The sequence below is a fragment of the Pipistrellus hanaki genome, assembly GCF_964339955.1.
Source record: "Pipistrellus hanaki genome assembly, chromosome: 21".
NCBI lineage: Eukaryota > Metazoa > Chordata > Mammalia > Chiroptera > Vespertilionidae > Pipistrellus > Pipistrellus hanaki.
Window position 1 is genome coordinate 4949788 of NC_140523.1, and position 21080 is coordinate 4970867.

Consider the following 21080-nt stretch of genomic DNA (forward strand, 5'->3'; position numbering starts at 1 on the left):
GGGAGGCTGGGGTCCCAGGACATTCCCTTAATGAGGCACAGACTGTGGGAATTAAGTTGTGTGCCAGCTTACAAGAGAAGTCTCAGTGATCCTCATCGTTCGGGCTTATTCTCGTGCTGTTCCAGTTAGATGGTCCCGTAGGTCCGGGCACGTGTGCTGGCGGGTGGTTAGACGTGGGGAGGTCAAGGGCTGTTGTCGATGCGTCCCTCGGCCGTTTCTCTAACACCGAGTGCTCTCTAGTTTGTGCAGATGTTGTCCTGGACCTCCAAGATCTGCAAGGAGAACAGCCGGGGTGAGTCTCCTGCCGCGTTTCCTTCCTGTCAGCCTTTATGTAACCATCACCGGACAGCACTGACGCACCGGGCAGAAGGGCCCCCGGGAGAAGGAGACGCAGCGCCCGGGGTCAGGGGAGGAGAGCGGTCGGACCCCTTTCATCTGCTCCGGGGCACTGAGGGTCGACACAAGAGTACTGTCTGTACGACCCCCTGTAGGTCAAGGTCAAAGCCAGACAAAACCAGACGCGAGGTCGGGGTGGCAGCTTCGTTGCTGGGCGATCAAGGCAGAGGGTTCCTGGGTGCGGGTTACGCAGCGGTCGGGGTGACCGGTCTTGGGCACGTGATCTCCACACCTGTGGGCGACCTGCCGGGTCCGTGGGGCAGCTCGGGGGTGGCGCCAGGACACGGTGAGCTACGCGTTCTAGCCGGGCACCCCGCGCCCTGAACCATGGCGGGGTTATAACTCCGCGTCCGGTCTCCTCTCCTCCTGCCCAGAGGACCCCTCGTTCTGCAAGGGCCTGATGAACTTGCTCTTCAGCCTGCACGTGGCGCACAAGAGCCCCGTCGCCCTGCTGCGCGACCTGTCCCAGGACATCCACGGCCACCTCGGGGACATCGACGAGGTAGGGGGCAGCCCTCGGCCCGGCACGGGGCGGGGGTGGGGGGCGGGGTGCAGCCCGGGCCGTTACAGCTCGCTTCCCTCTGGCCCCCAGGACGTGGAGGTGGAGAAAACAAACCACTATGCGGTGGTGAACTTGAGAACAGCGGCCCCTACCGCCTGTGTAAGTCCGGACCCGGAGCCAGGGACGCAGCCCTGTCCTCCTCCTCCCCATTGCGCGTCCCCCGAGGAGTGAGTGACAGCGACTTAGGTCCCTGTGGCCGCGGCTGTTCTGTTCGCTTTAGAACAGGCTTCTCTTCCTTTCCCAGCTGCTGGTTCTGAGTCAGGCGGAGAAGGTTCTGGAAGAAGTGGACTGGCTGATCACCAGGCTTAAGGGACAAGTGAGCCAAGAAACCGTATCAGGTGAGACAAACCATTCAGGGCCGGGTGCCGGGAGCCGGGCGGAAAGCAGCGCCCACCAGGGTGCAGCCCGGACCACGCGGGAGCTGTGTGTGTGTGAGCGAGGTCTCGCGTGGCTGCAGCCCGGACCACGCCGGAGCTGCGTGTGTGAGCGAGGTCTCGCGTGGCTGCAGCCCGGAGCCCGGACCACGCGGGAGCTGCGTGTGTGAGCGAGGTCTCGCGTGGCTGCAGCCTGGAGCCCGGACCACGCGGGAGCTGCGTGTGTGAGCGAGGTCTCGCGTGGCTGCAGCCCGGACCACGCCGGAGCTGCGTGTGTGTGTGTGTGTGTGTGTGTGTGTGTGTGTGTGTGAGCGAGGTCTCGCGTGGCTGCGGCCCGGACCACGCGGGAGCTGCGTGTGTGAGCGAGGTCTCGCGTGGCTGCACGGCGGCTTCTGACAGCGGTGGTCCCTTCCCTGTGCGTGGCGAGTCACGTGCTCATTTCCCCTGCAGACCTCCTAGTTAACGGTGTCTGTTCCTGAGTCTCCTTCGCTTTAACTAGCAAGGACGGCCAGCCCTGACTGGTTTGGCTAAGTGGATAGAGCGTCGGCCTGCAGACTGAAAGGTCCCGGGTTCGATTCCGGTCAAGGGCATGTACCTTGGTTGCGGGCACATCCCCAATAGGGAGTGTGCAAGAGGCAGCTGATCGATGATTCTCTCTCATCGATGTTTCTAACTCTCTATCCCTCTCCCTTCCTGTCTGTAAAAAAATCAATAAAACATATTTTTAAAAATGAACGGCCAGCGGGGTTTGAACGCGCCATTTCATCTCCCTTCAGAAGAGGCGTCTTCCCAGGCAGCCCCCGCGAGCCACCCCGCCGAGAAGGCCGTCATCATGCAGCTGGGCACGCTGCTCACCTCCTTCCACGAGCTGGTGCAGACCGCCCTGCCCTCGGGCAGCTGCGTGGACACCTTGCTGAAGGACCTGTGCAAGATGTACACCATCCTCACCGCGCTCGTCAAATACGTGAGTGTCTGGGTGGGACCGGGCCCGCCACCACTGTCCCCAGCGGCCCGGAGACTACACTAACCCGAGAATCTTTCGTTAGTATCTCCAGGTGTGTCGGAGCGCCAGAGGAATCCCAAAGATCATGGAGAAGCTGGTGAGCTGGGAAGGCCTCTCTCGGGAGTGGGGGGAGCTATTTTACTCCTGCGCTTACCTCGGCCTCCTCTCCCTTTGCTGCAGGTGAAGCTGTCGGGTTCCCACCTGACCCCTGTGTGCTATTCCTTCATCTCTTACGTGCAGGTAAGTGGCTCAGAGGCCGCCATAGGCGAGCGCCCGGTGAGAGGGCTTCCCCGGGGCCCGCGTGGTCACCTGAGTGTACGTGCAGCTTCTTACCACAAGCCCGAGGTGCCACGGAGACCAAGCCGAGGCCTGAGATCTTTGCAGCAGGGAAAGGTGTCTGATTGGGCAAGAGACACGCCCAGTAGGCTTGCATTTAGAGCAGGGAAGGAGCGAGTGCTGGGCTCAGCGACTTGGTTTATTTCCGGAGGATTCTGATCCCTGGGGCCTGCGAGTCACGTAGCAACTTGGGGACTGGGGACTGAAAGGTCCCAGATTCGATTCCGGTCAAGGGCATGTACCTTGGTTGCGGGCACATCCCCAGTGGGAAGTGTGCAGGAGGGAGCTGATCGATGATTCTCATCGATGTTCCTAACACTTTATCCCTCTCTCTTTCTCTCTGTAAAAAACCAATAAAAATATATTAACCTGTTAACTGAGCAGGACCTATAAATACGTCAAACATAAACAATATCGGGAACGGGTAGGACGTATGAATACGTCCCGGAAATATATGTTGCACCCTGAGAGGGACAGTATATATTTTTTGTAATCTTTATAATTGTTTGTAAAATTTATAATTTTTTAATTCGATGTTTCCATTTTTTTGTTGGTATTCTTTTCTATTTTTTTGTAATTTTATATTTTCCTTTGTGCTTTATATATAAATAAATGAAAAAATTTACATATAATTTATTTTAAGTATAAATAAAAAAATAATAATATGAAATTGCATCCTCCGGGCATGACGTACTGACACGTCCTAGTGAAAGAGTACGCGCCCATTACAGGTTGCGTAATTAAAAAGGGAACTCCCGGGTTAACAGGTTTTAAAAAAAAAAAAGATTGCAAACCTCCCAGCAGTAGGTGTCACGTGTTCCCCTCTTCCACACCAGCTGCATGGTAGCGCCTTAGCCACTCGGTGCCCTCGGGGGTCCCCGTGCCCAGCTGTCCGGGCAGACGGCCGGCTGGTGCTGAGGAGTCAGGGGATGGTTTTCATTCCAGAACAAGAGGAGCCGGAGCCCGCAGTGCCCCGGGGGGAAGAAGAAGAAGAAGCAGCCCGCTGCTGCCGGGGCCGTGGCCATGGTAAGCCGCGGCGCCCTCGCCCGTGTGGCCGCTGGCGGAGGCGTCACGGGGACGAGACCGCCACGTCTAAGGGGACAGAGTGGCCCGTGGCCGCCTGGAGCTGCGATGGGGGTGGAGACAGGGAGGCGCCTGCTGAGGGGAGGAAGATGCTCCAGTATTTATTCCTAAGGGGTGACCCACAGTTGCACAGTCGGAATGTGCTCACACACAGTGGGACCGCACCGTGGGAAGGGGTGGCTGTGTGGTATGTAAGTTGTGCCTCCGCGCCCTAACAGAACTGTGTGCGGCCGCTTCTCGGCTAACGGACTTTATCGGTCCTCCTGCTTTATTCAGGGAGCGCCAGGGAACGTCGAGCTCTGGCTTTAAGAATAGAAATAGCTCGCGGCGCGCTCTTGGGGGGGGATCCTTTGGGGAAAAGTGGGTGAGAGCTGAAGGCGCTGCTTCTGCTCGGGGGCAGGGAGGCAGGACCCGCTGGGCTTTAGATCTGGACACACACACACACACACACACACACACACTGGACAGAGTGATTCCACCTTTAGGATGCTGACACTAACGGCCGGTAAATGGGTTTTAGTACGTTTACACTGCAGACTACTATGCAGACTTGAAAAAATGAAATATTGCTGCCAAGACAGTATTTTTAAAAAAGAAAAATGACGAGAAGTGCCCTCATTTGGGGGTGGAGGGGTGTACTATATAGAAGCATATGTATATCCATAAAAAAACGACTGGAATGATCTACAAGCTATAATGCCAACGGGGAACTTAAATCTCAGTAGTGGAAATTAATGAAAGAGGAAGTAGAGCCAGTGCAGTCTTAATATCGAGTTAGCTCTAGCTGGTGTTGCTCAGTGGGTAGTGTCAGTCTGCAGACTGAAGGGTTCTGGTTCAGTTCTGGCCAAGAGCACATGCGTGAATTGCCAGCTTGATCCCCAATGGGGGGCGTGGAGGCAGCCGATCCGTGATTCTCGCTCCTCACTGATGTTTCTGTTTCCCTCTCCCTTCCTCTGAAATCAGTAAGAAGGGAGTCAACCACAGTTCTCCCGATGGCCCTCCCCTGGCCAGCCTCTCGGTACCAGCAAGCACTTAGGGTTGTAAGTGTAAGGACTCAGCGTGCGCTCTGCTGGCATTCAGGTCCTTGGGTGAGGTGGAACGGCCAGAGAGCTAAGGTGGGCGGTTCTGACAGCTTTCAAGGACCACCCGCCTCAGGGACCTTGAACCTGAACTTGGGCTTCTCTCCTGTAGGCCAGAGTTCTTCGGGAAACCAAGCCCATCCCCAACCTCATCTTCGCCATCGAGCAGTATGAGAAGTTCCTCATCTTCCTTTCCAAGAGGTCCAAGGTAGGCACACTGTCCTTTTCTGCCCGTCCATCTACCCGGAGGGGGCCTGCCGCTGATGCAGCCGGGCCGCGGGGAGGACGGGGGGCCTGAATCCTAACGTCGCGTAGGAAACTAGTGGAGTCCCGTCGCCGTGGCTCAGGGCATTGACCTGGGAACCAAGAGGTCAGGGTTCCATTCCCGGTCAGGGCACATGCCCAGGTTGCAGGCTCCATCCCCAGTCGGGGGTGTGCAGGAGGCAGCCGATCCATGAATCTCTCATCATTGATGTTTCTCTCTCTCCCACTCCCTGCCTCTCTGAAATCAACAAAAATCTATTTTAAAAAAAGAAAAAAGACACTGGTGGGCAGGCAGGGCCAGGCAGGTGCCTGTTCGGGAGGAACTGGGGGTGCGGGGGCGGCCCTGTGGGGGCGGCCGCGGGAGCATGTGCCGCGCTTGTGTCCGTCCAGGTGAACCTGATGCAGCACATCAAGCTCAGCACCTCGCGGGACTTCAAGATCAAGGGCAACGTGCTGGACATGCTGCTCCGGGAGGAGGGGGAGGAGGAGGAGGAGGAGGACGACGCCGGCGAGGAGGACAGAGAGGTCAGTGTCTGCGGCGGGAGTCCCGCCACCTTCCCAAAGGCTGCCGGGAGCCCGGGAGCCGCCACGGGGAAACGGGGGCAGCGGCCAGGCAGAACGGTCCGGAGGGCCGCCAGGCCGAGACACAGCCTCTCAAGAGGAGGATCACAAGCCTCGAGCCACACCCAGGCCCACACCTGAGCGCGTTTGGGGCACACGTTTCCAGAAGGGGGCGGTGACGAAGCGAGGTCCGTCTGCGGGTGAAGCCTGGGAGCCGACTGCCCGGCCCCAGCATCCTGGCTCCGGCCCGGTTGCTTCCTCCTCGCCCTCCTCCCTCTGGCCGGTTCCGCCCCTTTGCTTTCCGCAGTGTTTCCCAAAGTGTGGTCCGCGGACCCCCGGGGGCGGGGGAAGAGTCTGGTGGGGGTATGCGCTGCACCGGAGTTTGGTGGGGATACGCACTGCACCGTGCCTAGCTGTGCCTCATTCTACGTTCTCATGAGAACGAGGGGTCCTCAGCGTTACAAAAGTGATAGAAGGGGTACACATATGTCAAACCTTTGGGAAACCCTGTGTTACAGCACACCCCGGGCCTGCAGCATCTCAGCAGCAGGGCCCAGAGGTGGATAAACTGATTTCCGGCCGCTGAGAACCCTGCACCCCACACTGTGCCCTGCAGGCCGTGGTGGCCCCGCCTGGCCACTCCCCCTGACCTGCTTGGCACGGGAGGGGCGCGCTTTGTAGCACCGGGGGCTCCTCTGCCATCCTGTCCCGGCCCCTCCCTGGTTACAAAGGTCCGAGACAGAGCGCGCGCTGCCTCCCTCGGCCTGGCCTCCCTCCCCCTCGGCGGCGGGCAGGGGAGGAAGGAGCACACTCGCAGGCCGGTGAGAAGATAAAGGATCTGAGTTTATTTCCGGGCCTCTGAGCAGGGCGTTCCTCCCCCCAGGCTGCTGCGTCAGAGCAAGGGGACCAGGACAAAGAACCGGCCAAGAAGAAAAGGAGAAAGGAAACGAAATGCCTGAGTTAATGTGCACTTTGGGGCTTCTGCTTCCCGTCCGCCCGACAAGCAACACCGCCCCTCGTCCGCCAGCCTGCGCCGCCACCGGCCGGCCGGCCTCCTGGCCCGAACCCGTCGCAGCCGCTGCGCCTTCCCCGGCAGGCGGTCCTCCCGGCGGTCCTCCCGGCGGGCCGCTCCTGGCAGCGCGCAGCCGACAGCCTGAGAGCGGGCGCCGCGCACCGGTGAGCTCCACGGGAGCGATCCCGCCTCGCGGCTACGGGCCCGGCCGGCCCGGCCTCTCCAGGGAGCCTTTGGTGAGTTCCAGGAGCTGGTAGATGTCCAGCGCCTCGCCTGCAAGAGAGCACGTGGCTCCCGACCCGTCCTGGGCCTCGGAGCTCGGGGGGAGGGGCGGGGGGGATGCCCATTGCACAGGGAGGTCCCTGAGCTTTCTGTGTAAAACGACCGTCTTAGATTCGCTTTATGTGGAAAGGAGGCTTTTTCTGCGACTGGCGTGCAGGGCTCCGTTTCTTTCACCTAAGCATGCACTTTTTTTTTGCACAATAAACCGTTAAAACTGGCTGGTGTGGTTGGTGAGGGCGAGGTGCCGAGGGGAGAACCAGAGCTGCCAATGCTGCTGTGAGGGGCGCCCGGGGCACGTTATAAACACGTAGCCCGCCTGCTTGCTAAGGGGGCTCGCCCTCTGGTGCCCGGCTTCCGGGGCACCTCGAGTCCCCCCCCCGTAACGAGAGGAACGGAGGCGCGCTCACCCTGGGGAACCCCGTATCGCCGCTCCATCCCGGTCGGGTTGGAGGGCGTCTTACAGTCCATGGTCACTTCCTTCCTGAGACACCGGTCAATGTCCACGGCACTGAAAAAGGCGACTGACTGCGGCAGGTCGTTGAGGCCCAGCTTGTGGGCAAACATGCACCTGCAAGGGACCGGCCTCCTCAGCGATGCCCTGCTGAGCGCCCGTCCCCGTCACCGTCACCGTCACCGTCACCGCGGAGGGAGGGGCGGCCTGCATCCCGGGAGCCCCGAGGCCCAGCCGCCGCCTCCCCACGCCCACAGGGAGACCCCGAGGTGCGGGGATGGCACCCGGTGCTGATGTAACAACCTCCCTCGATTACTTCAGCATCAAGGACTCCCGTTAGCTCGTTATGCAAAGCCCCCTGGGATACAGTGCGGAGGGCATGGAGCCGGCGCCACGTATGGTAAAAAACACTCGTGTGCCCGTTAATCCGAGGAGAGCGTGGCTCCCACACTGCTGGAGTGGCAGACCAACATGGACCTGCGCTGTCACTTCATTCAACCCTGGGAGTCAAATCCTATGAGAAAATGCCACCCCATATATATGAGGTATAAATTATTTTACAACCACGTTTTGAGTTTCCCCATCAGCCATGTGCGACGCCGTCAGGAGTCGGAGTCAAAGCCCGTGGCACTGAGGAGGCGTTCACACACACACAGGTGTGTGCCCAGAGGGGGGCGCCATCGAGAGCCACCGTTGGGCAGCACGGCCCCTGAGCTGCCTGCTCGCCGCGTCAGCGATCTCGCCCGCGACCCTTTCAGACCGAGAAACCTCCGGAAGCTGAAGGCCGGCCTTACGACTCTTACAGAGAAAAGCCACAGCCCCCGCTTCCGGGGGGAGGGGCGCCCGGACGCCCCTCGGCCCGGCCCGGCCCGGCCCGGCCCGGCCCGGCGGCGCCCCCACCTGGTGAGCAGGTTGCTGATCTGCAGGGCCAGGGCGGCGCGGTAGCGGTCCTCCGCCCGCACCAGGTAGCGGACCTCGTCGTGGATGCTGATGCAGAAGCGGCCGTCGATGGAGAACTCCTCCAGCAGCCACTTCATGGCCACCAGCATGAGGTGCAGGTAGTCCACCGCCGAGCTCTGCACCACCCAGTTCACCCGGCTGGTCATGAACTGGGGAGGGAGGGAGGGAGGGCGCGGTGAGGGCTCTGTGCCTGCCTGCCTCCCTCCCTCCCTCCTCCCTCCCGGGTCCTCGCGCGTCCCCGCAGCCGCACCTCCCCCTGCGCCACCGCGGGCTCCAGGGCCCGGCTGATGCGGCAGCCCAGCACGGGCGTGCGCGGCTCGGCGGCCGTGGCGATGCTCTCCAGCTTGTTGAACATCTCCGACTCCGTGCCTCCCGTCCACATCCGCTCCGCGACCACGTTCCACTTCCTCCCGCGGGACCTGGGGACCAGGAGCAAGCATCGTCCGCCCCTCCGTATCCGCTCATGCTCATCCCGGCTCTCCTGGGGCACGCCCGGACCCCCCCCCCCCCCTCCTCCCCGCGCAGGAGGGCCTCACTTCCTCGACGCCTCCTTCTGGATCTTGCGCAGATCCTGCAGGGAGACGCAGCCGTCCTCGGTCCTCTCCACGGGGATGCGCAGCTGCCTCACCAGCCACTCGCCCTCCTCGGACAGCCGATACCTGGGGGCCGGTCGCCACCATCACGCCCGTGGCCAGCCCCGGGCCAGGAGCGCCCACCACCACCAGCACCGGGCCCCTACCCGCCCCCACGGGCTCGCTTCTGAGGCAGAAGTGGGCACAGACACAGAAACGCACGCCCCCCACTGGGGATCGAGCCTGCAACCCGGGCGTGTGCCCTTTGACCGGAATCAAACCCGGGACTCTTCGGTCTGCAGGCCGACGCTCTACCCACTGAGCCACACCGGCCAGGGCAGGACTGGACGATTGAATTAACCCTCTGAAGAAACCTATTCGAGGCCGACTTAAATGTCACAGCCCAGGGATGAGCCGCCCTGCAGCCCGGTCACGGTGTGGAGGAGGAGAGCCAGGTAGCGGAGGGCGGGCAGACGGGCAGTGAAGGGTAGGAGTGCAGGCCTGAGGCCCGAGGCGGGGGAGGGTGGGGAGATGAGGGACAGGAACTCGCCTGCGCAGGCCCTTGGTGACGGCGTACATCTGCTGGGCCTTCTCGGCGGCCTCCTGGGCGCTGAGGCGGTGGTTGAACTGCATGAGCAGGCGCTCGGCGAAGGGCTGCCCGGCGCCGTAGATGCGGCCGTAGTTGAAGACCTTGGCGTGCTCGCGGCTGATGCCCACGGTGGCGGCCGTCTTGCTGTGCAGGTCGGTGCCCCTGCTCTTGCGGCCCTGCAGGGTCATCCACCCGAAGGCCGTGCAGCCTGGGGGCCGGAAGCGGGGAAGGGAGAGGGGGCTCAGGAACGAGGCCCGGCCTGCCTCGCGGCGGGCTCTCCCTCCCCCGCCGGCCGCGCCGGCCCCGCTGCCCCTGCCCACCGTGCATGCCCGCGAAGTGGGCGTCGCCCAGCACCGCCGCGATCCACAGCTCCTGCGAGTCCACGTCGGCGCCCACCAGGACGTAGCCGGGCGGGGCCTGCACCATGGCCTTCAGCTCGCTGCCCACGCGGTCGGGCTGCAGGGAGAGACAAACCCCGAGACGTGTACCCACTCCGGCCGGGGCAGCAGCCGGCAGGTAAGGGCCTCCCCCCCGCTCTGCACCGGCCCCCTCTAACCACACGGCTCTCCGTGTTGCTGGCAGCAGGTGCCAGGACACGCATGCTTCCTGGGAATGGCTGGCTTGTGCCTGACCCCGCTCTCGGGGTCCTTTCCTGCCCCTCCCAGAAGGCCCTCTGCAGCCCCCGTTTCTGGCCACATCGGAGAGGGCCGGCAGGGACCGAGGGTGCCGGAGGGCGGGGGCGCGTACCCGGGCGTTGCTGGCCGTGAGCCACGTGGGCTCCACGGCCCTGCGGGTGATGGTGCCGGCCGTCACCACCTGGGGCAGGATGGCCCCGTAGCGGCTCTCCTCGTCGTAATCGGGATGCCTGGTGGGGGGTGGGGGGAAGAGAGCACAGCCTCAGCAGCCTGCTGTGGTCCGAGGACCGCCCGCCCCCACTCCTGTCCCCCAGCCGCTGGGCAGGCCGTACCTGGTCACAGCGCGGGGCAGAGCCGACCTGGGCAGCCACACCACCATCTGGGAGCTGGGGGGCAGACGGGCCGAGGCTCAGCACAGCCCCCAACCCTTCCCACCGGCCCTCGCCGCCCAGCTTCCGGCTGCTGGCTGTGCCTGCTCCTTCCCAGCCCCATCCTCTTCCTGCCTCAGGGTGGGCCCTGGGGTCTGCCAGGCAGGAGCCCGTGCCATGTGAGAACCCGTTTGGCACCCACCCGCAGCCCGGTCCACGCTCGGGGCAGGCGGGAGCCATCGGCACTCGTCCGCACTGGGCTGCGGGCGGCCCCCACCCGGGACCAGCCTTCGGGGTGAATCAGTCAGCGTGCCAGCCCCGAGAGAGGACGGCCTGGTGCTCAGCACACCCCTGGCTCCAGCAGTTACACGCAGGGCCCTTTTAGAGCTGGCTAGGGGGTAGGAGGGGGCACGGGGTCCTGCAGTACCATTCTCCGTAAGCAGGGCAGCTGGGCTGTCCGCTCAGCACAGGCCGAGTCAGGGGCCCTGGGGGAGGCAGCCCAGGCCGCAGGGACCTGCCAGGGCCGGATGGGCACGCCCGTGCCCCGTGGCGCCCACCTGATCCGCTTGTGGGCGTTCCTCCAGAAGGAGATCATCTTGTTGATCTCCAGGGCGCGGGGCCCGCTGGCGCCTCCGGGGCCGGCCTGCAGGGTGCCGTCCTCCATCTTGGGCAGGAAGTCCTTGGCGAAGGGGCTGCCCACGTTGCAGCTGTTGCCGTCCTGGGGGCGGGGGGGGGGGGTGACGGGAGCGGGGGCTGGGGGCGGGTGGCAGGCCCCTGGCTGGGGCCCCGGAGCCCTGTGCGCTCTGCCTCACGGCCCAGAGCCAGCAGACTCGGTGCCAGCACCTGGCACGGCCTTGCCCTCCCGGTTTCTGCAGGAACACCGGCCCAGGTGGCGCCATTCGTCCTGAGAGCATGCTGGGCCCCCCCCCACGGCCACCGGCGGCCTGCCTGCCGGGAGCCCTGAGCACGGACACGGACGGACAGACGGGCGGGCGCCAGCCAGGACACACACCTTGTGCGGCAGCTTGAAGAACCAGCAGCCGGGGATGTCTACATCATGGTAAGGCCCGTTGCCGTGGTGATAGGCGGGCTGGCTGGCTTTGGGGCCGCCAGCCCCAGTCTGTGGGGCCGCACACCTAGATCAGGCCCTGCCCCAGCACCTGCCTTCTGCAAGGGCAGGGGCGTGGGCCGAGGAGGGGCAGGACAGGGGCCTGGGACGCTGAGCTGGGGCAGGGCCGGGGCAGGCTGACCACCAGGTCTCCAGCTTCCTCCCGGGCCTTCCCACAAGGGTGGGGCCTCCAAAGGCAGGACCTCTGGGGTGCTGGTGGAGAGCCGATGCTCTGGTATAAGGAGGTCCCGGCCGCCAGGACCCTGCCAACCCCCCCGGGAACTGAGCATGCGCCCCACTCACCGGCGCTGGGGGCTGCCCTGGGACTGCCGCCTCCATGCCGTCCGCCTTGGCCTCATCCTGCACCTCCAAGCAGCCCAGCTCCTCCACCTGGATGGGCCCGGGTACCAAGGGGTTGAAGCAGGAGGCTGGGTCGGCCGGAGTCCGCCAGCCCCTCCCTGCGGCCCTCACAGCCCAGGCCGGCCCGGGTGAGAGCTGGGCACGCCCGTGCCCCCGCCCCCCCGCCCCCGGAGGGCCCGGCGCCCGCCCTCACCATCTGCCACTGGGCGCTGCTCTCACTGAACAGGAACTCCTCCTCTGCCAGGGGCGCCGCCTGCGGCTCCGGCCGCCGCTTCCCCTGCTCGGCGCAGTGCTTCCCGTACAGGGACTCGATGGCTCTGCACCGGAGCGGCAGCGACTCTGGTTAGGGTGCCCGCCCTGCGCCGGGGCCTCCCACAATCCCCCAGGGTCAGCCCTGAGCAGAAGTGGGCGGCTAAGGCAGGCCGGGACTGACTCTATCTAAGCTGGGTCTCTCCGGCAGGCAGGGAGGGCCCCTGAGCTCGCCGCCCCGCCCCGCCCCGCCCCAGCCGCAGCCTCACCTGTAGGGGCAGGCCACCCCCGCGGGCGGCACCTGCGCCAGGTTGTCCCGCCGCCCAGGCACCAGGTACCCCCAGCCGTGCCGCTCCGAGAAGTGCAGCGGGAAGCCGTCCCAGGTCAGCGCCATGAGCTTGGGCGTGACGCGCATCTGCAGGCTGAGGAGGCTGGGGCCCGGGGCCCACGCGGGGTCATCCAGCCGGGGGCAGAGCTTCCGGTACCACCTGTGCCCGGAGGGGAAGGGCCGCGTGTGGCTGCCAGGCAGGCTCTCTGCCCGCCAAGGCCTCCGCGGCCTCTCTCCCCCTCTGGGAAGCTGCCTGGAACCCCCGTGGAGGCCGCAGGATCACTGAACGGTCCCCCTGGACTGTCTGCAGCCAGGGGCCCGGCCTGCCCAGGGCACTTCCTGTCCTGCAGGGCCACCGCCCATAGCAACAAGCAGATCTGCCCTGCACCTTCTCTCCCGCCCACCCCACCCCCGCCTCGGTTCTCGGGACACTCCATGCCATCAGAGCTGTCTCTCACTTGCTGGTCACCCTGGCTGCCCCTATTCTCCCAACTCCGCCCACCCCTCTGCGAGGCTCAGTGGAGGGTCACCTCCTTCAGGCAGCCTTCCCTGATTGCCCCAGGCAGCCAGGCACTCCCCCTGGCCTGCGTGCCTGGCAACGCAGCCGGGCAGAGGCCACCAGCTGAGGGCAGGCATGGAGGCACCCAGCACCAACAGCAGCGTGCCTCCCCGTGTGGGGGCCCGGAGCAGGGCACCCTGGGACACGGGTAGGGGCTGGGGCTCACCCGGGGTGTCCAGGAAGGTGCTGCGGCCGCTTGGGCAGGAGCTCCGTGGTCCCCTTCAGCTGCTCCAAGCAGGCGCGGGCCGCGACCGCGCGCTGCAGCTCCTCCTCCTCGCTGGGGGGGCCGGGGTCTGCGGGGCGGGAGGGTCTCAGACGGACCTGCCCCGCCTGCTGAAGGCCCCAAGGCCCGTCTCTGCCCGCCTCCCGCCCGACGCCCACCTTCCTGGTCCTGGGCATCGCCAGGGGCCCTGGCGCCCTCCGCGGGCACCTCGCTGGCGGCAGCCGGCTCCTTCCGCTTCGCCCTCTTCACCTTCTTCTGCTTGAACTCCTGCAGGTCCCACTCCAGGTCCCAGAGCCAGGGGTCGTCTCTGTACCTGCCAGTCCGCCCGGGCAGCGCTGAGGCCACGCCGAGAGCCAGCCCCCGGCCGGGCCCCGCCCGCCCGCCCGCCCGCCCGGCCGCTACCTCTCCCCGGACAGCAGCTGGCAGGCGTCGTTGGCGAGGTCCATGAGCGACTTCTTCATCTCGCGCTGCAGCTCCTCGTACGTGCTCTGCGCCTCCGCCAGGTAGCGCTCCCAGTTCTGGTTGACGGGCAGGTAGGACACCCCCATCTCCAGCATGCCGGCCAGCGTCACCGGGTGGGGACACCTGGGGGGCGGGCACACACCGGGGCTGCCACACAGGATCGCAGGAGGAAGGCCCTGGTCCGATCCCCGTCCCGCGCAAAGCTCAGCTCTGCGGCCATACACACGGGGCTCAAACCATTAGGCTCTCCGGCCTCCCCTCTGAGCCTCCGTCCCTTCATCCATAAAACGGACTCAGTCACGTGCACGTTCTGAGAGAGGTGTTGCTAGGTGACCGCGGCAGGGACACCCACAATCCGAGATGGCCCAGCCCCCGCCCATCTGGGCTCTAGAACAGCTCTGGCTCCGGCTCCAGAGCTGTTACGCGTCGGTCTGCGGACTGAAGGGTCCCAGGTTCGATTCCGGTCAAGGGCTTGTGCCTTGGTTGCGGGCACATCCCCAGTGGGGGGGGGTGTGCAGGAGGCAGCTGAAACGCCGGAGGCAACGCTAACACAGCGGCAAGCATTTGTGTGTCTGAACGTCTCAGCATGGAAGAGATACAGTAAAGCCCTAACCGGTGTGGCTCAGTGGATAGAGCGTCGGCCTGCAGAAAGGGTCCCAGGTTCAAGTCTGGTCAAGGGCACGTACCTTGGTCATAGGCTCGATCCTGACCCTGGTTGGGGCCAGGTGCAGGAGGCAACCAATCGATGTGTCTCTCTCACATCGATGTTTCTCTCTCTCTCTCTCTCTCTCTCCCCCCCCCCCCACCTCTAAAAATCAATGGAAAAATATCCTCAGTTGAGGATTAACAAAAAAAAAAAAAAAAAGATACGGTAAAAACACAGTATAAAAGATAAAATGTGGCCCTAACCGGTTTGGCCCAGCGAATAGAGCATCAGCCCGGGTCCCAGGTTTGATTCCGGTCAAGTACCTTCCGGTCAAGTACCTACTGGGATGTGCCCAGTAGGGAGTGTGCAGGAGGCAGCTGATGGATGTTTCTCTCTCAACAATGTTTCAAAATCCCTCCCTCTCCCTTCCTCTCTGTAAAAAATGTATTTAAAAAAGGGAAAAAAATAAAGATAAAGTGTGTGTTTGTACAGAAGACAAGATACTATGTAGCGAGAACCCCGGGTCTGGACCAGAAGCCCTGAGCACCGGGTGCTTAAAAAAACGGGGACCACGCACAGGAAGCTCCAGCACAGCCCGCAGCCTCCCTGCAGGGCCTGCAGACACCCGGAGTCCGGGGCCCAGGCGGCCCCGCGGACAGAGCGGCCCCCCTCTCCCAGCCCAGAAAGGCCGAGGCCACGGCCACGGCCCCGAGCCCAGGAACAGCCCCGCACCCCAACAGCTCCCCTGGGCCCCCTCACCTCTCCAGGAAGAGCGGCAGCTGCTGCTGGAAGACCTCGTAGGTGGCCCACACGTCCTGGGCGCAGTACTGCATCAGGTCCTGGCGCGGGCGACAGGGAGGCGTGGGGCGGGCGGCCGGGGTCAGGCCTGGCGCGACGCCCCCTCCCGGGGCCGGCGGGGCCTCTGCCACCCCCTCCCCCGGAGCCCCCCGCACCCCCGCACCTGGAAGTTGTCCCGGACGTCCTTCATGCTGCCCTTGACGAACAGCTCGCGGGGCTCCTTCTCCAAGGCCGGCCCCCCCACGTACAGGCCGTGCACGTCCGCCAGGTTGTTGACGCTGCTCACGTCCAGCCAGTCCCAGGAGGAGATCTGGGGCCGGAGCAAGGGGCGCGGCCCTCAGCAAGGCCTCAAGGGGTCCCAAACCGCCCCCCCCCCGCCCCTCTCCCCCAGCGCGTCCTCACCGCCGGGCCGCTGCCTCTGCCCTGGGACTTCGGGGCTCGCTGCGGGGCCTGCCGGGCCTTGTGCCTGCCCTGCTTGGCCGCCATCCACAGGCTGCGCTGGTAGCTGCTCAGTCCCGAGATGGCCATGTGCATGCTCATGGTGTCCAGGAAGCGCATGCGGGAGCCCTGGGGACAGGCCGAGGCTGAGGGCCCCGCACCCCGCTCCCTCCCCATCACACCGCTCCCCGCACCGCTGTGCACACCCGGACCCTGGGCCTGCGAGGGTTCTAGCCCATCCCGAGGGTGCAGACCCGGCTCGATCCCAACGCCCAGGTCCTCCCCAGCACCCGGCACAGCGCAGAGGGGCACCCTGGGCACCGAGTGGCCAGAGCAAGGCCTACTGAGCTGGCAGGTGCAACCCCAAGCTCCGTAGCCCTGAGCAAGTGGGCAAAGCTGAGCCTCAGCACCCTCAGCTGCCCTATCCCCAGGCTGTCGGGAGAACACGATGATAAGACATCTTCACAGAGTTAAGAATTGTTACAAGTAGCCCTGGCCGGTGTGGCTCAGTGGATAGAGCGTCAGCCTGCTACGGACTGAAGGGTCCCGGTTTGATTCCGGTCAAGAGCACATGCCCGGGTTGCAGGCTCAGTCCCCAGTAAGAGGCGTGCAGGAGGCAGCCGATCAATGATCCTCTCTCATCATTGATGTGTCTCTCTCCCTTTCCCTTCCTCTCTGAAATCAATACAAATGTGTTTTTAAAGAAAATAATTTTTTAAAAAGTTAAGAATTGTCATGACTGTACACCAGGCATGTATCTGATCCTCCGAACAGGCCTCTGTGACAGCTGCTGTTCCCTCCTTTTACAAAGAAGAAGGAAACTGAGGCTCAGGGGCGCCGAGGAGCTCACCCCACGGGTCCGTGGCTGCGGCACGGTACGAGCCCAGGCTGCGGGGCCCGGAGCCTGCAGAGAGCCCCGCTGAGCTGCCCGGTGCCACACACGGAGGGCACACCCTGTCCTGTGACAGCCAGGCCCGGGGGCAGGCTGGCGGACTGCGCGCCCCACCCCCGTCCCCGAGACCAGCCCAGGGCCCTCACCTGGATGCGGTACTGCTCCCGGATGTGGGCCCTGTCAAAGGACACGTTGTGCCCCACCACGAGCTGCTCCTGCCCGTCTCGCGGGGCGGGGCCGGCGCCGGCCGGGGCCTCCAGCGGGATGAGGTCAGCCGGCGACAGCTGGCTGGTCCAGGAGTAACGCTCTTCCACCAGCCGCCGGCTGCACCAGGAATACCTGAGGGGGGAGAGGAAGGCGGCTTCAGCAAAGGGGGTTCCACGTTCCGCTCCCCAGCACCCATCCACAGGCTGCCGTCCCTAACCACTGAGCCACACCTGCTGCCCACCCCTCCCCCCCACGCACCGTGGCCAGGCCACACCAGAGAGCCCCGATGGGTGTTCCTAACCCTCACAGCGAGGCCAGGCGGGGCAGGGCGGGGGTATGTGTTGGGGGTGGTTGCAAAAGCTCCCACAGGCCGAAACCGGTTTGGCTCAGTGGATAGACTCGCAGGGGTCCTCAAACTTTTTAAAGTGGGGGCCAGATCACGGTCCCTCAGAGAGCTGGAGGGCCGGACTATATGAACTACTAATTCCTACTGTAACACCTCGGCTGCGCTCACTGCCCAAAAAACCTGGTGGGCCGGATCAGACTCCTCTGCGGGCCGCATGTGGCCCGCGGGCCGTAGTTTGAAGACCCCTGGATAGAGCGTCGGCCTGCAGACTGAAAGGTCCCAGGTTCGATTCCGGCCAAGGGCATGTGCCTTGGTTGCGGGCACATCCCCAATAGGAGGTGTGCAAGAGGCAGCTGATCGATGATTCTCTCTCATCGATGTTTCTAACTCTCTATCCCTCTCCCTTCCTCTCTGTAAAAAAATCAATGAAATATGTTTCTTTAAAAAAGTTGGGAGAGGAAAGAGGCGGAAGTGGAAAGGGGACTTCCGCTCAATGATGAGAATACAAGCCTTTCCTGCCAAGGGTTTCCTCGTTTCCTTTCGGCCGCTGCGGCCTCCTTGACCCTCTCGGACGATGGGCGGTGCCCTCTCGGTGACCATCCAGTTATGTGAGCACCGAGATTCTCATCTCGGCTTATGGTCATCCGGAGACACGGCCCCCACTCCCAGCTGCACAGTGAGCACTCCGCAGCTTTCCTCACAAAGGACCCGCTTCCAGGAGAAATGAAGACACCGCCGACTTTTTCTGCGGGCCAGGCCTTAAGCATGAAGGCTGTCAACAGGGTTTTAATCGTGGAATGAAGACTGAAAAGGGGGGAGGGACAGACAGCACCGCCACCACTGTTTGGGAAAGGTGCGTGGCACTTAGAAAGTGACTTAAAAAGAAAAGGGACAAAATCAAATAAAGTAAAAAAAAAAAAATAAAAGGAGCTGGGACCGGTGTGGCTCAGTGGATAGAGCGTCGGTCTGCGGACTGAAAGGTCAAGGGCATGTACCTTGGTTGCGGGCACATCCCCAGTGAGGGGTGTGCAAGAGGCAACTGGTCGATGTTTCTCTCTCATCGACATTTCTAACTCTGTCCCTCTCAATTCCTCTCTGTGTAAAATCAATAAAATATATTAAAAAAAATTAAATTAAATTAAATTAAAGGAGATTAGATAGACCTTTGGGTGGGGGAGGAAAATGCCTGCTTGGGAGGCTGTGTTTCGAAACTGGAGGTACTCTGGGGGGTGCTAACATTGGAAAAGGGGGTGTGGGGCGTCTGGCATTTATGGGAGCAGCAAGGATGCTAAATGTCTTGTGTGTTTTTTTTAATTGATTTTTTACAACCAAGGCACATGCCCTTGACCGGAATCGAACCCGGGACCCTTCAGTCCGCCGGCTGACGCTCTATCCACTGAGCCACACCGGTCCCGGCCTATTTCATTATTTTAAAATATATATATTTTTATTGATTTCAGAGAGGAAGGAAGGAGGAGAAAGAGATAGAAAAATCCATGATGAGCATCGTCGCTCGGCTGCCCACACCACGGCATGCGCCCGCCCTGGACTGGAATCGAACCCACAACCTCTCGGATCCTAGGTCAGCGCTCAGGCACGGAGCTCAGTAAATGCTCCTTGAACCCAAACTGGTAAGATGGGCCCCCCACATGCGCGATCCAGCCCCCCAACGCCAAGCCCGAGCCCCAGCCCGCACTCACCAGGCCGAGGGGGTTATGGCCACCGCCAGCGTGGGGCAGGTTCCCTCTGCCAAGCAGACCTCCACGTCGAACACCAGGGCCCGCTCCTCGGGGGTGGCCACGGGTGCGGCCTCCCCCGCGGGGCCGTACCGGGTCCAGCCCTCCGCCCAGGCCCAGCTCGGGGGCCTGGGGGGCGGCCGGGCCTGCAGCAGCGAGTGCGCCGCCTGCAGGTAGGGCAGGCTCTGCTTCTGCGCCAGCAGGCGGAAGTGCGCGTCCAGGCTGCCCCCGTAGAGGGGCGGCAGGCGCAGCTCCACGTCGGGCAGGGGGGTGCCCGGCTGCCCCCACAGCCCGTGCCTCTGCAGGTGCTGCACGCTGCGGCGCACCGCGGGCTCGCCGGGCGCCTCCCCGCCGCCGCCGGGCCCGAAGATCTGCTCGTGGAGCCCCCGCGAGAGCATCTGGATGTGCAAGGGGTTGTGCCGCAGCTGCGCGTCCCCCGAGGAGGGCACCGGCCGCGGCTGCTGCTGCCGCTGCTGCTGCCCGTCGCTGGGGCCGGGGCCGGAGCCGGAGGTGCACGCCCAGCGCCCCGGAGCTGCTGGCCCCGGCCCCGGCCCGGGCGCGGCGGCGGCGGAGCCGGCCACTGTCCTCCAGAGCAGGCGGCTCATGGTGGGTGCAGGGCGCCCCCCGCTGGGATTGGGGAGCCCCGGCTTTGGGCTCCAGCTTGGCTGCTTTTTTTTTTTTTTTTTACTGGCGGCTGCAAGACGTGCAGGGAGACGCGTCCCGTCTGTGTCTTCCCGGCAGGGAGATGGGCCTGACCATGCCTGCCGGCCAGCCCGCAATCCTGGAGGAGACAGACAGGCGGTGGATGGAAAGTGTTATTGCACACGCATCACCTGTTCTTCCCGGGGCGCTTCCTGCGTGCCAGGCGCCGTGCCAGGGGCCTTTTCTCAGCTAAACAAGCTGGGGAGCTACCGACGCCCCCGCTGGGTAAACCGGGGTTCGCGTCGGCTCTTCGGGAAACTCGGGGGGGAGGCACCCAGATTCCGGAGGCGGACGCGGGTGGGAAGCCCGGGCCCGGCTCCCAGCGGCTGCGTGACCTTGGGCAACAAGCGCCTTAGGCCCCGATCTGCCTGCTCTGTTAAAACGGGGTTCGGGATTCTGTCCTTCGGGGTGCTGGTTTGGGTGACAAGGGCACACGTCGCGGGGCCTCGGGCCGAGCCCGGGAAGTGGTGGCGGCCACGATCGCCAAAGCCACGGCCCGAGGGCCTAGCGCCAGGAGGTGACAGCACTCGGATTCGAACCCGCTATTCGCCGAGGGCCCCCCCCCCCGCCTCCACCCACGCCCGGCCGCCCGGCCGCAGGTGCCCCGCGGCGCCCCCGCCGGCTCCGGGCCCAGCTCCCGGGCTGGAGAGGGAGGGGCCGCGCGGCCGCTCCGAGACCCGGCCTCCCCGGCGCCGAACCCGCGGAAACCTCGGTCCGCCTGGGGCCTCCGGGCCTGCGGCTCCCGCGCGGCCTACGCAGCCTCGGGGTGGCGTGTGGCCTCCCCGCGCCCCCGCGCGCTCCGCCGGCCGCCGCGACTTCCCGTCTGCGCCGCGCACGGGCCCCGCGGCTTCCCCGGGAGGCGGGCGGGGAGACTCCCCCGCGCGGCCAATGGGAAGCCCGCAAATGGACCGGTCCGCCCGCGGGGGGGAGAAGGACACTTCCGGGTGCGCCCGCCCAGCGGAACCCTGGGAGTCAGGGTCCAGCCTCCCCCCCGCTCGCGGAGCAGTTGGGTCGGTCCAAGGCGCAAACGTGATTGTGAGGCTTTTTAGCTGATCCAAACAGTTCGGAGTCTCGGGCGGCCGCGTGGCCTAATGGATAAGGCGTCTGACTTCGGATCAGAAGATTGCAGGTTCGAGTCCTGCCGCGGTCGGTCGTGGGGGTTCAGTCATACTTTTTCGATTTAGCCCACGTCCCGCGGGAGTGAGGCGCTCAGAATGCTCTGGACTCGTGCCCATCACCGCCCCGCTTTGAGGTCTGCGCGGAAATAACGGTTCCCACACTCCACGCCCCGCACGTCCGGTGTGCAAGTGCCCGTCTGCGAGCCCCGGGCTAATGGGGCGCAGTTCCAAAATGCACCCCAATGCGGAGGAAGGAGAGCGGAGAAGGAAGCGCATCCCAAGCGGAAATCCCGGTTGCAATTCAATGGATACGCGGTTAACGGAAAAGGGGTCCCTCTTCCCTTGTCAGCCCCGTGCGGGCCCCCTCCCCCTCGCCTGGTT

At 64.1% G+C, this 21080-nt stretch overlaps 2 protein-coding genes across 4 annotated transcripts in view; one reads left to right on the top strand and one right to left on the bottom strand.

Annotated features, from left to right (window-relative positions):
• FANCI (FA complementation group I) overlaps positions 1–7125 on the top strand; it is a 36190-nt gene extending 29065 nt beyond the window's left edge. The window contains exons 28-38 of one of the 2 annotated variants that reach the window (XM_084869024.1): positions 241–292; positions 771–898; positions 989–1057; positions 1203–1296; positions 2109–2296; positions 2379–2432; positions 2516–2575; positions 3617–3697; positions 4946–5041; positions 5488–5622; positions 6542–7125. In XM_084869024.1, coding sequence (XP_084725150.1) covers positions 241–292; positions 771–898; positions 989–1057; positions 1203–1296; positions 2109–2296; positions 2379–2432; positions 2516–2575; positions 3617–3697; positions 4946–5041; positions 5488–5622; positions 6542–6622 — 1038 coding nt within the window. In that variant the 3' untranslated portion in view covers positions 6623–7125. Of the gene's footprint in view, positions 1–240; positions 293–770; positions 899–988; positions 1058–1202; positions 1297–2108; positions 2297–2378; positions 2433–2515; positions 2576–3616; positions 3698–4945; positions 5042–5487; positions 5815–6541 lie in introns of those variants that run through there. The other variant, XM_084869023.1, reaches the window with a different exon arrangement.
• POLG (DNA polymerase gamma, catalytic subunit) lies at positions 6481–20449 on the bottom strand. 2 transcript variants are annotated; one of them, XM_084869043.1, is made up of 23 exons: positions 20290–20449; positions 18844–19660; positions 16737–16929; positions 15663–15827; positions 15424–15570; positions 15222–15301; positions 13757–13939; positions 13513–13667; positions 13298–13424; positions 12514–12732; positions 12189–12312; positions 11939–12025; positions 11540–11647; positions 11085–11245; positions 10492–10545; positions 10272–10389; positions 9845–9980; positions 9486–9732; positions 8900–9022; positions 8614–8782; positions 8304–8512; positions 7360–7520; positions 6481–6943 (listed from the first exon to the last, which is right to left on the bottom strand). In XM_084869043.1, the coding sequence occupies exons 2-23, from the start codon at positions 19482–19484 to the stop codon at positions 6867–6869; spliced, it is 3684 nt and encodes a 1227-aa protein (XP_084725169.1). In that variant the 5' UTR covers positions 19485–19660; positions 20290–20449; the 3' UTR covers positions 6481–6866. The 2 variants fall into 2 exon arrangements, with proteins under 2 accessions (XP_084725169.1, XP_084725170.1); XM_084869044.1 differs by having other exon boundaries at positions 20280–20440.
• Between the last annotated feature and the right edge of the window lie 631 nt (positions 20450–21080).